This window comes from Scomber scombrus, chromosome 7 (assembly GCF_963691925.1).
Source record: "Scomber scombrus chromosome 7, fScoSco1.1, whole genome shotgun sequence".
NCBI classification, from domain to species: Eukaryota; Metazoa; Chordata; class Actinopteri; order Scombriformes; family Scombridae; genus Scomber; species Scomber scombrus.
This window is the reverse complement of record NC_084976.1, coordinates 16,179,318-16,190,103: the sequence shown is the minus strand read 5'-3', so window position 1 is coordinate 16,190,103 and position 10,786 is coordinate 16,179,318. Positions and strand designations below refer to the sequence as shown.

The window sequence follows — 10,786 nt, the reverse complement described above, 5'->3', positions numbered from 1 at the left end:
AAAGAGAAACAGATCAAGTCCAAATTCAAGGCAGTGCTGGCCTTAAGGCTTTTAAGTGATTATTTAAGTCTAAATCAGGGCAAGTGAACAACAATTTGTATCAGATACATAATATACAACATGTATTTAAACCTAAGTTTTGTATAGACCCAATTCTGAAAGAAAGTCTATTGCAAGCCCAATGGATTAATTCAGAGGCTCTGAGCATCACTGCATAGTTAAGTAAAATATTACATTCATAACATTTACAGCAAAACAGAGCAGTGTTACATGAACTACAAACTTGAACAGCTGCTTCTGCAAACGGCTCCAAACGCACTTTAGAAGACACATACAGCACACTGTATTACATTAAATGTGACTTTTTAAGACAGCCTGAATGTGCTGTATTCATATATTCCCATGTATTGATCAGTAAACATCTTAAATAGTTTATTTTCCACTTGCTTACACTTTAGTTATTGTGAGTATCATGTACAAACTTTAGGTAATTTGTATGTGTGCAGCATGTTATGAGTATCGCATTTACCCAAATAGTTCCCTTTGTCTCTCTCCCGTCATGACACTGCATAACAACCACTTTGTCCCAACCACAGTAAAAGAAGCTTGGCAGGAAGTGAATTCCTCTGAAGCTCACTCAGAGGTTCTTGGCTCACATGTCTCAGAGTCATTGTGTCTTCAGAGGTTTTCAGCGCCTCGCAAACACTACAATACCAATACAGGCAAGCATGTGCATCCAGCCGGCAGTTTACTGAGTTCATTAAAACATCTCATCCACATCTGAGTCATAGTAATTAGTACAGTGTGTTTAAAACAGATCAACAGATATCAACAGAATCTGACACATAGTGATCTTACATAGAAATGCATGGAATTCAGTGTTTATACATTGCTCCAGACACAAGCTTAAAAAGGCACTTTTTAGATCAAATAAAACAGTTATATAGTCGTGTGGTGAACACCAGTAATAACAAAACTTTTACAGAAGCAACTGTGCATTTATAAAGACATTTACTCCATTGTGTAAAGCAACAGAAGGCTCTCCTCTTGCATTTCGTTGCATCCAAGCTCCACAGTCATGATAAAAAGTGAACATATTTCACATACTTGACCATTAAAGCGGTTATTGCTTTAATTGTAACAGTTTTACATTTCTCAGAGCCTAAAGGAATGCAGAATTATACGCTGTGGTACTGTGGTGCACTTCTGGTGCAAAGACTAGCAAATCCTGACACAGCAGATTACCCTGTGTCTGTCTTTACAAAGTCAACCCTTTTGTGGTATTCACCAGTATTGCAATGTGGAAATCTCGAGCAATGCCTACTGTAGTTTTCAAGTTTCCAGGAGTTTTAAGAAGGTGCCATTGCCAAACAATGGCTTTGGAACATTCAACCACACAGGGACTGACAAAAAATAAAACAAAGAGTCAAGAACATGGAGCCCGGGGAGTTCACAGCGTTACTTTTCTCTGTGTCTGAGGCTGTGTGTGCATCAGCGTGAGTCACGCCCCTGAAATATGACTCACTGAATATAGTCCAACAGCAGTTCACAAACTCAAAGGCTGAGATTCCTCCATCCACAAAACAAGGCCACTCTTTGGAATGATGCTGATTTAAAACAGTGCACAACTGTTAATGAAATACGTAATAAAACAATCAACACATTTAAGAATAAAAAAAGTGCTCAGTGTATAGTCACTCTCTCAGAGAGATCAGTGGCTGACAAGGATAGTTTCCTAGCTTGTAAAGGAAGGCCATAATGAGTCTGGTGAGCATCTTGGCGGTGCAGCAGTTTCAGAGTTCTCAGAGTTCATCCGCCATTGCTCATCTCATTTGCCAGCATTCTCAGTGGGATTGTACTCAGTTTCACCTGCAGACACCTGAGAGATGCGGCGTGTGGAGCCCCAAAGGCGACGAGGGAATTGTCCTGAGCGAACCTGAGACAAGGAGGGAAAACATGATAATCCTTACTTGAGGGCTGAAGCAGAGATGTTAGTCTAAAGACATGCAATTATCATCAGAAAGCCTTGGTTTAGCATATGATTACCCCTCCCCACATACACACTCACACATACGAGCACACACCACCACCCCACTCCTGCATCTCACAATCACTTCATGTCCCACTTCTCACCTCCTCTGGCTTCCCTGCCCCCACCACAATTAACTTTCCGTCCTCCAAGCCTACGAGAATGTGGCTGCACTCTTTGGTGACAGACACACTCCTCACAGGGACCTTCAAGGCCAGAGGCGTCACAGCAGCATCCAGGCTGTCAACAAAGAATTAAAGGCATTACATTTTCACACAACACCTCCAGACTTTAAATGTAGTCATTCCATATACCACGTTTCATTATCATGAGCTCCAGACTATATTGGGGTGTATTTACCTGCATAAATCTCTTATGTGGAGGCTGCCCTTTATGGTGCCCAGGATGATGTATTCAGACACCAAGTGGAGAGCAGTCACCTGCTCCTCCATGGTGAAGGAAGACAGCAGACAGCCGTTAACTGAGTAAACATGAATGGAGTACTTGCCCTGTGAAAATAAACAGAGTTTTAGAATTATATTCAGGCTGAGAAAATTGTTTAAATATATTTCTTCCTGTGTTTGTATATACACTGTACTGTATGTATTCATCTACCTTCCTATTAGGGCGTTCCTCTAGCGAGGTCTGTACAACAATGTGGCCTTCCATGCCCACCTGGAGCTCCGAGATTTCAGCAGGCACACAGCTGTCACCCGGAGGCTTTAGCGTTCGCAGGAACTGGCCTCGTCTGACAGTGTGCACTATCACCGTCCCATCCTGACACGCAGTGAAGAGCAGGGGATGGTCAGTAAGAGACAGTAACGTATGCTTTGTTTTCTTTGTTCCAGCATTTTACTACATGCAAAGTATTATTTTGCAATGTAGTTCAAAAAATGATGGACTGTACTGTACCTTCTCATATTTTCATACCAGTTACATGCACATTGGAAAATTGCTGAAAATGAGAGTCAGCCAACATTGTGGTTTTCTCTTGGATAATTTTGTTACGCTAAGGTTTCTAAATATGAAACAACCACTGGCTATAAGACAGAAAACTGTTTCCCATTATGCCCATAAAACATGTGTTTCTGGGGTTGTTTCCTATAGCTGGTACAGATTACATTCTCACTTCTAATGAATCACTTCACAGTTTCCTGGGTGAACATTCAAGTATTAACATGCATATTGTGGTTATTTAAGTTAAGCGTTATTGTTCACATGCACACACACTTTCTATTTTCATTTGTATTATATTCTTTATTTTATTTTAGACTAATATTTTATGAATATTTATTCAGATCCTTGCTCAGCCGATGATTTCCCCCATGGGGGATCAATAAAGTCTCTCTCTCTCTCTCTCTCTCTCTCTCTCTCTCTCTCTCTCTCTCTCTCTCTCTCTCTCTCTCTCTCTCTCTCTCTCTCTCTCTCTCTCTCTCTCTCTCTCTCTCTCTCTCTCTCTCTCTCTCTCTCTCTCTCTCTCTCTCTCTCTCTCTCTCTCTCTCTCTCTCTCTCTTTCAATTAGTCCATCCATAAATTAGTGGGTCGTTAGCCAGCAACTATTTTAATAATCAATTAAAAAGTGCCACACATTTCAGTCTTCAGCTTCTCAAAAGTGAGACTTTGCGGTTTTTTCATTACTGTTGGTCATAAAGGAAATATAAAGGTATTTCATTCAATGTGGACATCTTTCACTATCTTCTCACCTGTTATAAAATATGCTGATTGAATTAATTGAAGAATAAGCTGGTTAATTGATTAAAAAAATCAGAGGTTTTCAAAGTGAGACTGTGGCTGTCTCCTCAGACAAAGCTTGGAAAAGCCCCCCCACCCCACCACCACCACCACCCTTATGCGATCATTATTATGCTATTTGATCCCAGACTCTCAACAGTTGAGCCAAGATCGACTATTATTGCTGTTTGTCATAACATTACACTACTCCAAATACATAAAAAGTCTGTCTTTAGGCATTTATTAGTGTCTGACTATGGGAAAGTGGGAAAAACAGTGAAATTCCCCCAAACTACTGTATATCTGAACTTTGTCTTTAATCAAATCACACATTTTTGCCTATTCTATGTCACCTCCTTTTGATAACTAATGTAATATTTTTTCAATCACTGAGCTTTCCCTGAAACTCTCCTGGGGACGCCCGCTTTGCACCCTGTAAACCTTTGGCCTAAATTATTACTTTGTTTCCTATTCCACCTAGTGTGTTTTGTAGCAACTTTCCATATGTTTATAGAGTAAGAGACATATCTGACCTTTGATCCTGAGACAGCCATGTCCAGTTCAGTGCTAATGGCCACACAGGTGACTTCCTGGTCATGTCCACAGAGGACCTGCACCGGCCGAGGAGACAAGCCACTGGAGAAGCCACCCTAAAGGAGAAAAAGGAGAATTCATCTTTGAAGATACCAGTTTCCTGTTCTGAGTGAGTAGGAAAACATGCCGGCAGAGAGATATGAAGAAGTTTACCTGCTGTAGAACCTGCCACACTATACAGGATGTGTCCCTTGAACCAGAGATGAGGTAGATGCCACAAAGATCCAGAGCCAAGCAAGTGACAACATCTTTATGGAACACATGAAAATACAAATAAATATGCTACAATAATGTGACAAAAAGTTAATATATATGTTGGGAAGTGGACAATAAAGCTCACCAATGTGCCGGCAGATCCTGCCCACCAGCTTGCCCCTGCCCAGTTGGGTGACGCGGAGACTGCAGTCCCAGTGTCCTCCACTAAACAGCAGACGTCCATCATTGGACACCACCAGCACCTGAGCGCTTATCTCCACGCCAGGAGAGAAAGGTCCGCTCAAGAAACGCTGCGTTCTGCACCACAAAGCAGGTTTGTAAAAATCAAAGCAACTTGAAGTGAAGTGAAAGTAAGCTGCGGCCTAATAGCAGACGAGATTTATAATGAGCACATTAAATTGTCACAACATCTGCAAATTACAACATGTGATATGTTGATCAAATTGATCAAAGTGATTTTTTCAGTGTTTATATCATCCGCAAACAAGGTCAGTTTAAAATAAGATCTATTAAACTGAATTTCAATTAATCAAACAGGCTTTGAAGCTTCAGAGACAAAAAAAGAATAGTTTTATAGATGTTACGCTTCTATCCAGCTGTCAGAACCATCTTAAGCATCTTTTGAAATGCTATAAAGATGATGATGTCAAATCTCACTATTTTAAAAAGTCATTCAAAAAATTTAGAGAGCCAATTATCAAATGTCTGGGAGGTTGCAGTCGACATATTTTACTGACATTAATTCAGTATGTTCAAAATCCTGTTTGAGATTTGTTAGCACACTCATGAGAAACCTTCCTAATTGTATTTTCAACACTTTTCTCCCAGTGTATACTATTATATGATTTTAAAATGTTTTAAAAATGTGTGGTTCAAATAGTTAATTACTTGCAGAGGGCACTCACTTTGGATTAGTCATAGTGGGGTCCTTAGTGAAGGTGAAGTAGTTGGCAATGCTCTTGTCATATGGCAGCCAGCTGTGTGTTCCTATTAAACCATTTGAGCCCACAGTCACCTGGAGAGAAAAAAGTGTGATGATAGAAAATAATGAAACATAACCATTTTAGGGGAATGTTTAGTCACATCATGACTGAGTTTAGTTTTACATTTAACTCAAAGTTAAAGTCAAAGTGTCAAGTTGAACCTTACCAGTATATCTGAGCCCTGGATGATGAAGGAGCGAGTCTGGCTCTTTGGTACCACGGCCTGGACCAGAGGAAGGCTGTCACTCACCACCTGTGGCAAACGCAAACACACATAATTATGGATTGAGATGGTTGTTGAGGCCATGACAGTAAAGGTTCCAATTGAAAGCACTAAGGTCATACCTCTACAAATGGTCGCAGTTTATTGAGCTGATCAAAGATATTGAGAGGCAGAGTGTCCAGGCGGGCCTGCCGCCTGGCTGCATTCTCAGCTGACATACGAGGAGGGTGAGGCTCCTGTAAGGATGATAGGAACATGATAGTGAAGTTCTACTTTTGAAACACAATTTTGTTGCAGAAGCTGTGAATCAGTCTGTCAGTCAAACCTTTAGAAGCTGACAGGGAGTCTGTCCAAAGTTGCTGATGATTCCTTCCAGGGCCTTTCGCTCCGTCTCATTGGCAATTGCATCCAGATCTACTGCACCTGCAAGAGAGCCAATGAATAAGCCAAACATACAAAAACACTCTATTCATTAAACCAGATCATCAAGCTGGCATTATTAGCATTTTTCCTCTTTCACTGATATGAAAGAGTGTTTGCTCTTTATTTACCCTCATAAGTGCAGTAGTAGAAGACATTGAGGGCATCCACTGCCTCTTCTCCTCTCTGCTTGTAGCCAAAGATCAGGTCAATCCACTCATGGAGGTGACTTGACACATGCTCACATTCCTAGGGTTAAACATACAAGCTGCTGTGACCTTGAACAGTTGAACAGTATATCATAACAGACATTGACAAATGCAATATTAAAATCCCATGTGAGTTTTAAGACACTCACCAGAGCTTTCCTGTGTTTCTTAATGAAGTCTTCTCTTGATGTGGCCCAGCAAGGCAGCAGAACATCCGTCACTGGGTCCTGAGATATCTGCAAATGTCCCAGGTCAAAGCCTACAACAAGATTGCAGCACACATGAATTACGTTTTTATTAAACAAATATTTGTATATTAACAATACACCTTGAAAGCAAAGCACAACAGGTGAATTTGCTTTTGAAAAAAGATTTTCCCACTGTTGATTTTAAAAGCTTCCTCACCATTCATGTTCTGCAGGAACTCTGGGAAGTAGAAGAATTCTGGGATGAGCTCTTTGACATCAGCTGGACTCTCCATGCGAGCCTGCCAGGCTGCTGCCACAGAGTGGAACTGTCTGTCTGCACAGTCAAACCTTAAGAAAGACAAGATGTGCTAATATGAGACCAAGAGATCACAAAGAAAATCAATAAAATATCAAGCATTTGAAAGCATTCCCACCTGCCACTCTGCAGCTGGATATGCAGGGTGGTGAAGGGCTCCATGCGGATCATGTAGTGCATGACTCCTGCTGCATTAGAGTAGTGTGTGCCATAGTGGAATTTGTCAATGGTGCCTGTTGAGTCCTCAAAGCTCTCATACCTATTGACAGACAAAAAGGCATTATTAGGTTATAATTGTGATTATAAGGACGTGACTGGTGGCTTTGCAATAGGATTATGTCCTATCATTCAGGCATTTCATGATGTTATGATTATCAACAATACAGTGAAATGTGATTCTTGTTGCATTTGGGAATCTCTTAGATTCAAGACTTGGTTGGCAAACTAAAGCTCTTTGAATCCAAGTAACTACCAAATTCACATTATGAGACAACAGGTTAAAACACTATAATTGTCTTTTTTTAAACTGCTGCATCAAGGCTTCAGATACTACTTTGACTGGACATCGGTGTCACATACTTTTCTCTGACATTCTGTGCATGGCGAGGGTTGACCACACCAATGGGTTTGGACAAGTCTCTGAAAACTGACGGGTCCTCAAGATCCAGAGTGGGAGAGGTGTAGTCACACAGGACCCAGGGGAACTGAAGAGAAGCAAAATACAACACTTTAAGCGTGTCATTTTTCACAATAAAGGATAATACATATACTAAGAAATAGTACACACTATCAGGGGAAATACAGTGCACTTACCACAGGATACTGCGACAGGTCATTGTAAGTGCGTCCGGCAATGGTGTTCAGTTGCATCAAATACTCAAAATTGGAGATTTCTCTGCAAACCCATTTCTGTTAAACACATCAACATCACATTGGTAAAGCACAACGAAGAGACATACAGAAAATATACTCATAGAGAGAATTAAATAAACACCTGCGTCAGCCCGGATGCCTTCAGAAGCTCTTGGGGGGAGCGGGAGCCAAAGTAAAACAGGTTGGGAGGCCGCAGCCCCAGAATCCTTGAATATACTTTGTTTCGTACCTGAACAGGTGGAGATAAAGAGTATGTTAAGAGCTTTAAGGAGCATTTGTTTCATATTGCAATTATTATGCAGAAGGAGCTGAACATCACCTTCTTTCTGAAGTTGATGAAATAGTGAGCCTGGTCTATGAAGAAAAGCTCCAGTGCAGAGCGTCGCAGGTTGTAGCGCCTCAAATGGACTTCTCTGAGCTGAGACAGAGGTCTCTTGAAGTCAAACCCGATGCCTAAAGGCACAGAAGTTAGTTATTCCTGATGGAACTGTTTGAACTGAGAAAAATATGAAATGTTCACAAGCACATATATTTCTCACCCTCCTCTGTCTCTTCTTTCTCACTGCTGCCATCATAGAAGTAAAGGTGGTGTGTGGTAACCTCCAGACGACCTGGAACGACCGCCACGATGGTGATGAGTTCACAGTCTTCTGATAGAACCAGTTTTTCTTTCTGGCTCTCATCCTCTCCCTCCGTCCTGAAAGCATAGAAAAAAGTGAAATCTTTACATTGTCTGCACTGCATATTTGCAAATATCAGTGAGTTTTCACACTCACCGGTGTGCCGGGTAATGTCAGTCATGTTATTATTCATCTTTATGGCCACTGTAAACATTAGTAAGCTACATATGCTGGCACAATGTATATTGAGACTTACTTGTCATCCAGAAAAACAAGGTCCTCTTCACCTAACTGATCGTCCTCCATGTCGCTCACTTTTGCTTCCTTGGCAACAGCTAATGGGAGAGGCTCAGAGCTCCTAGGACTGTCAGCTCCTAAAGAAATTGAAAAATAAATCTTCAGTGCTTTGTACTATTTTGCTTTCATGAGAAAAAAACAAAGTGAATGTGCTCGTGTTTAGTTACATACCCATGTTGTCCCTTAGGGCACTGGCCTCACTGTGAGGGCCGTAGTGGTAGTTGGGCACAAGTTTGAGACGCATCTTAGAATAGGTCTCTGCATTGGACAATTTCCACTTCACCTCAGGTTGAACTCTGAAAATCCAATTCAGCACATTGTGAACAGGAAAGAACAGCAAAGGGACAGTACAGTCTCCATATGTTTATAATATGTATTTTTGTACACCTTAAGGCGTACAAAAATGAACTGTGCTTCAGGCAAAATAGATACTGGAGGCCTCTGTTTCCTCTTAGATGAAATGATATGACAGAATTTAAATAGAAGTACTGGTGAAGTCAGAGGTTACCTCTTGTCCCATGCTCCTCTCTCACTGGTCAAAAGCCTGCGGAGAGATTTCCAGTGCTGCCACACCACCCCCTGCTGGCTAGAGCTCTGCTTCTGATAACTGAAGTACCTGTTGTTCTCACTTTTGACTCGCTTCTGGTGGGGCTCAACTATCACTTCCTATTATCACACAAACACAAGTATCAGATCAGTACTCTGAAAGGTTCTGAAACTTTTCAAGCTTTTATGTGACACAGTTTATAATGAGAGGGCTGAAAGTTCTCATGACCTGAAACTTAGATTTGCTGTCTGATCTGTCTTTGTCCCGTTTAAAAGCCGTACTCATCAGGTCGTCAAAGCAGGAATTCCAGAAATTGGACATGATGTCATGGCTCCTCCCAAATGTGTCCAGTTTATACTGCTCCATAGTAGGCTGAACCTAGAGACAGAGTTTTTTGAGAAGGAAGAAGAACAATCATATTAAAACATACAACTATAGAAATATCAATGACAACACAATAAATTAAAAACAATGCAAAGATGCAGACCAGTCATCCAGGGTTCAAAGGTTACAATGTATTAACCACAAAAAACACAATCAGCTGTAATTGTTTATCGAAATTATACTGTAATTTGACCTGAATTTGATGTGAAATTTTGTACAGACATTCATGGCCAAAAGAGGAAAAAGCCTACTACTACTGATGTTGGTGATCACCTGACTTTTCATCAAGTGCCGCCATCAGTTGTTTTATTTGTCCAATACTTTGGTTTATGATCAAATGCATGCAAAACTAATTACATATCCATCAACCTCATTTGCACTTTTACATTTGATGAATGAACTGATACATTTTCTACGACAATATTTTGTCCGATATTAGCTCCTTATACATATATGTCAGCCCATAAATGATGAGAAATTGAAGTATAGAAATGCCAAACAGTGTCACCATTCTATAATTTTTCCACCACATTTATTTTTTTCATCAGAAAGGACTACCTGCCTAGTACACCTCTTGGTCAAAATTGTTAAAAAAAAATGTAAAAGGAACCTTTACCTTTACCAACTTTAAAGAATGTTGTATATCGGTCAGGCTACATTAATATGTAAGCCTTTATTTATACAGTGGAAGTTCACACAGAGCAAGCTCTCTTTTACAGGAGTGCTCTGTTTAGCAAGATGGGATAATAAAACATTTAACGATGTAAGTGAGCATGGTAACATTATGCCTGCTAAACATCAGCTGTATAATATTGTGAGCATTATCTCATATGCTGCCTAATGACAGCCTCACAGAGCTCTAGCGTGGCTGAATAGTCTTTATTTAATTCCTGGCACCATGAAACCTAAATAATATGTTCAATGAACAAATGAGAGACAGAAAATGTAACACACTTCCCCATTTCACAAACAAGTTCCCTCTATTCATTTATTGTATTAGAGAAGATATTTTAATATCTGCTTCCTTTTGTAACTGCTATTTTTTTCTCCTTTGTCTTGTATAAAAGTACCTGAACGTATAGCATTACCCTATATATATACATTTATAACAAATAATTTGCATAAATAAACTGAAACACAAACACTCAGACATAGT

At 40.3% G+C, this 10,786-nt stretch overlaps 1 protein-coding gene across 2 annotated transcripts in view; it reads right to left on the bottom strand.

The window, feature by feature from the left end:
• nbeal2 (neurobeachin-like 2) overlaps positions 1 to 10,786 on the bottom strand; it is a 35,335-nt gene continuing 24,549 nt past the window's right edge. For both annotated transcript variants that reach the window (XM_062422000.1, XM_062422001.1), the window contains exons 32-55: positions 9,475 to 9,624; positions 9,208 to 9,365; positions 8,871 to 8,995; positions 8,659 to 8,776; positions 8,322 to 8,479; positions 8,102 to 8,235; positions 7,904 to 8,011; positions 7,723 to 7,818; positions 7,489 to 7,613; positions 7,028 to 7,168; positions 6,811 to 6,941; positions 6,555 to 6,664; positions 6,328 to 6,445; positions 6,102 to 6,199; positions 5,899 to 6,012; positions 5,720 to 5,806; positions 5,476 to 5,585; positions 4,695 to 4,867; positions 4,508 to 4,602; positions 4,294 to 4,410; positions 2,645 to 2,806; positions 2,390 to 2,538; positions 2,134 to 2,269; positions 1 to 1,936 (exon numbers count right to left, since the gene is read on the bottom strand). In XM_062422000.1, coding sequence (XP_062277984.1) covers positions 1,829 to 1,936; positions 2,134 to 2,269; positions 2,390 to 2,538; positions 2,645 to 2,806; positions 4,294 to 4,410; positions 4,508 to 4,602; positions 4,695 to 4,867; positions 5,476 to 5,585; positions 5,720 to 5,806; positions 5,899 to 6,012; positions 6,102 to 6,199; positions 6,328 to 6,445; positions 6,555 to 6,664; positions 6,811 to 6,941; positions 7,028 to 7,168; positions 7,489 to 7,613; positions 7,723 to 7,818; positions 7,904 to 8,011; positions 8,102 to 8,235; positions 8,322 to 8,479; positions 8,659 to 8,776; positions 8,871 to 8,995; positions 9,208 to 9,365; positions 9,475 to 9,624 — 3,021 coding nt within the window. In that variant the 3' untranslated portion in view covers positions 1 to 1,828. The remainder of the gene's footprint in view (positions 1,937 to 2,133; positions 2,270 to 2,389; positions 2,539 to 2,644; positions 2,807 to 4,293; positions 4,411 to 4,507; positions 4,603 to 4,694; positions 4,868 to 5,475; positions 5,586 to 5,719; positions 5,807 to 5,898; positions 6,013 to 6,101; positions 6,200 to 6,327; positions 6,446 to 6,554; positions 6,665 to 6,810; positions 6,942 to 7,027; positions 7,169 to 7,488; positions 7,614 to 7,722; positions 7,819 to 7,903; positions 8,012 to 8,101; positions 8,236 to 8,321; positions 8,480 to 8,658; positions 8,777 to 8,870; positions 8,996 to 9,207; positions 9,366 to 9,474; positions 9,625 to 10,786) is intronic.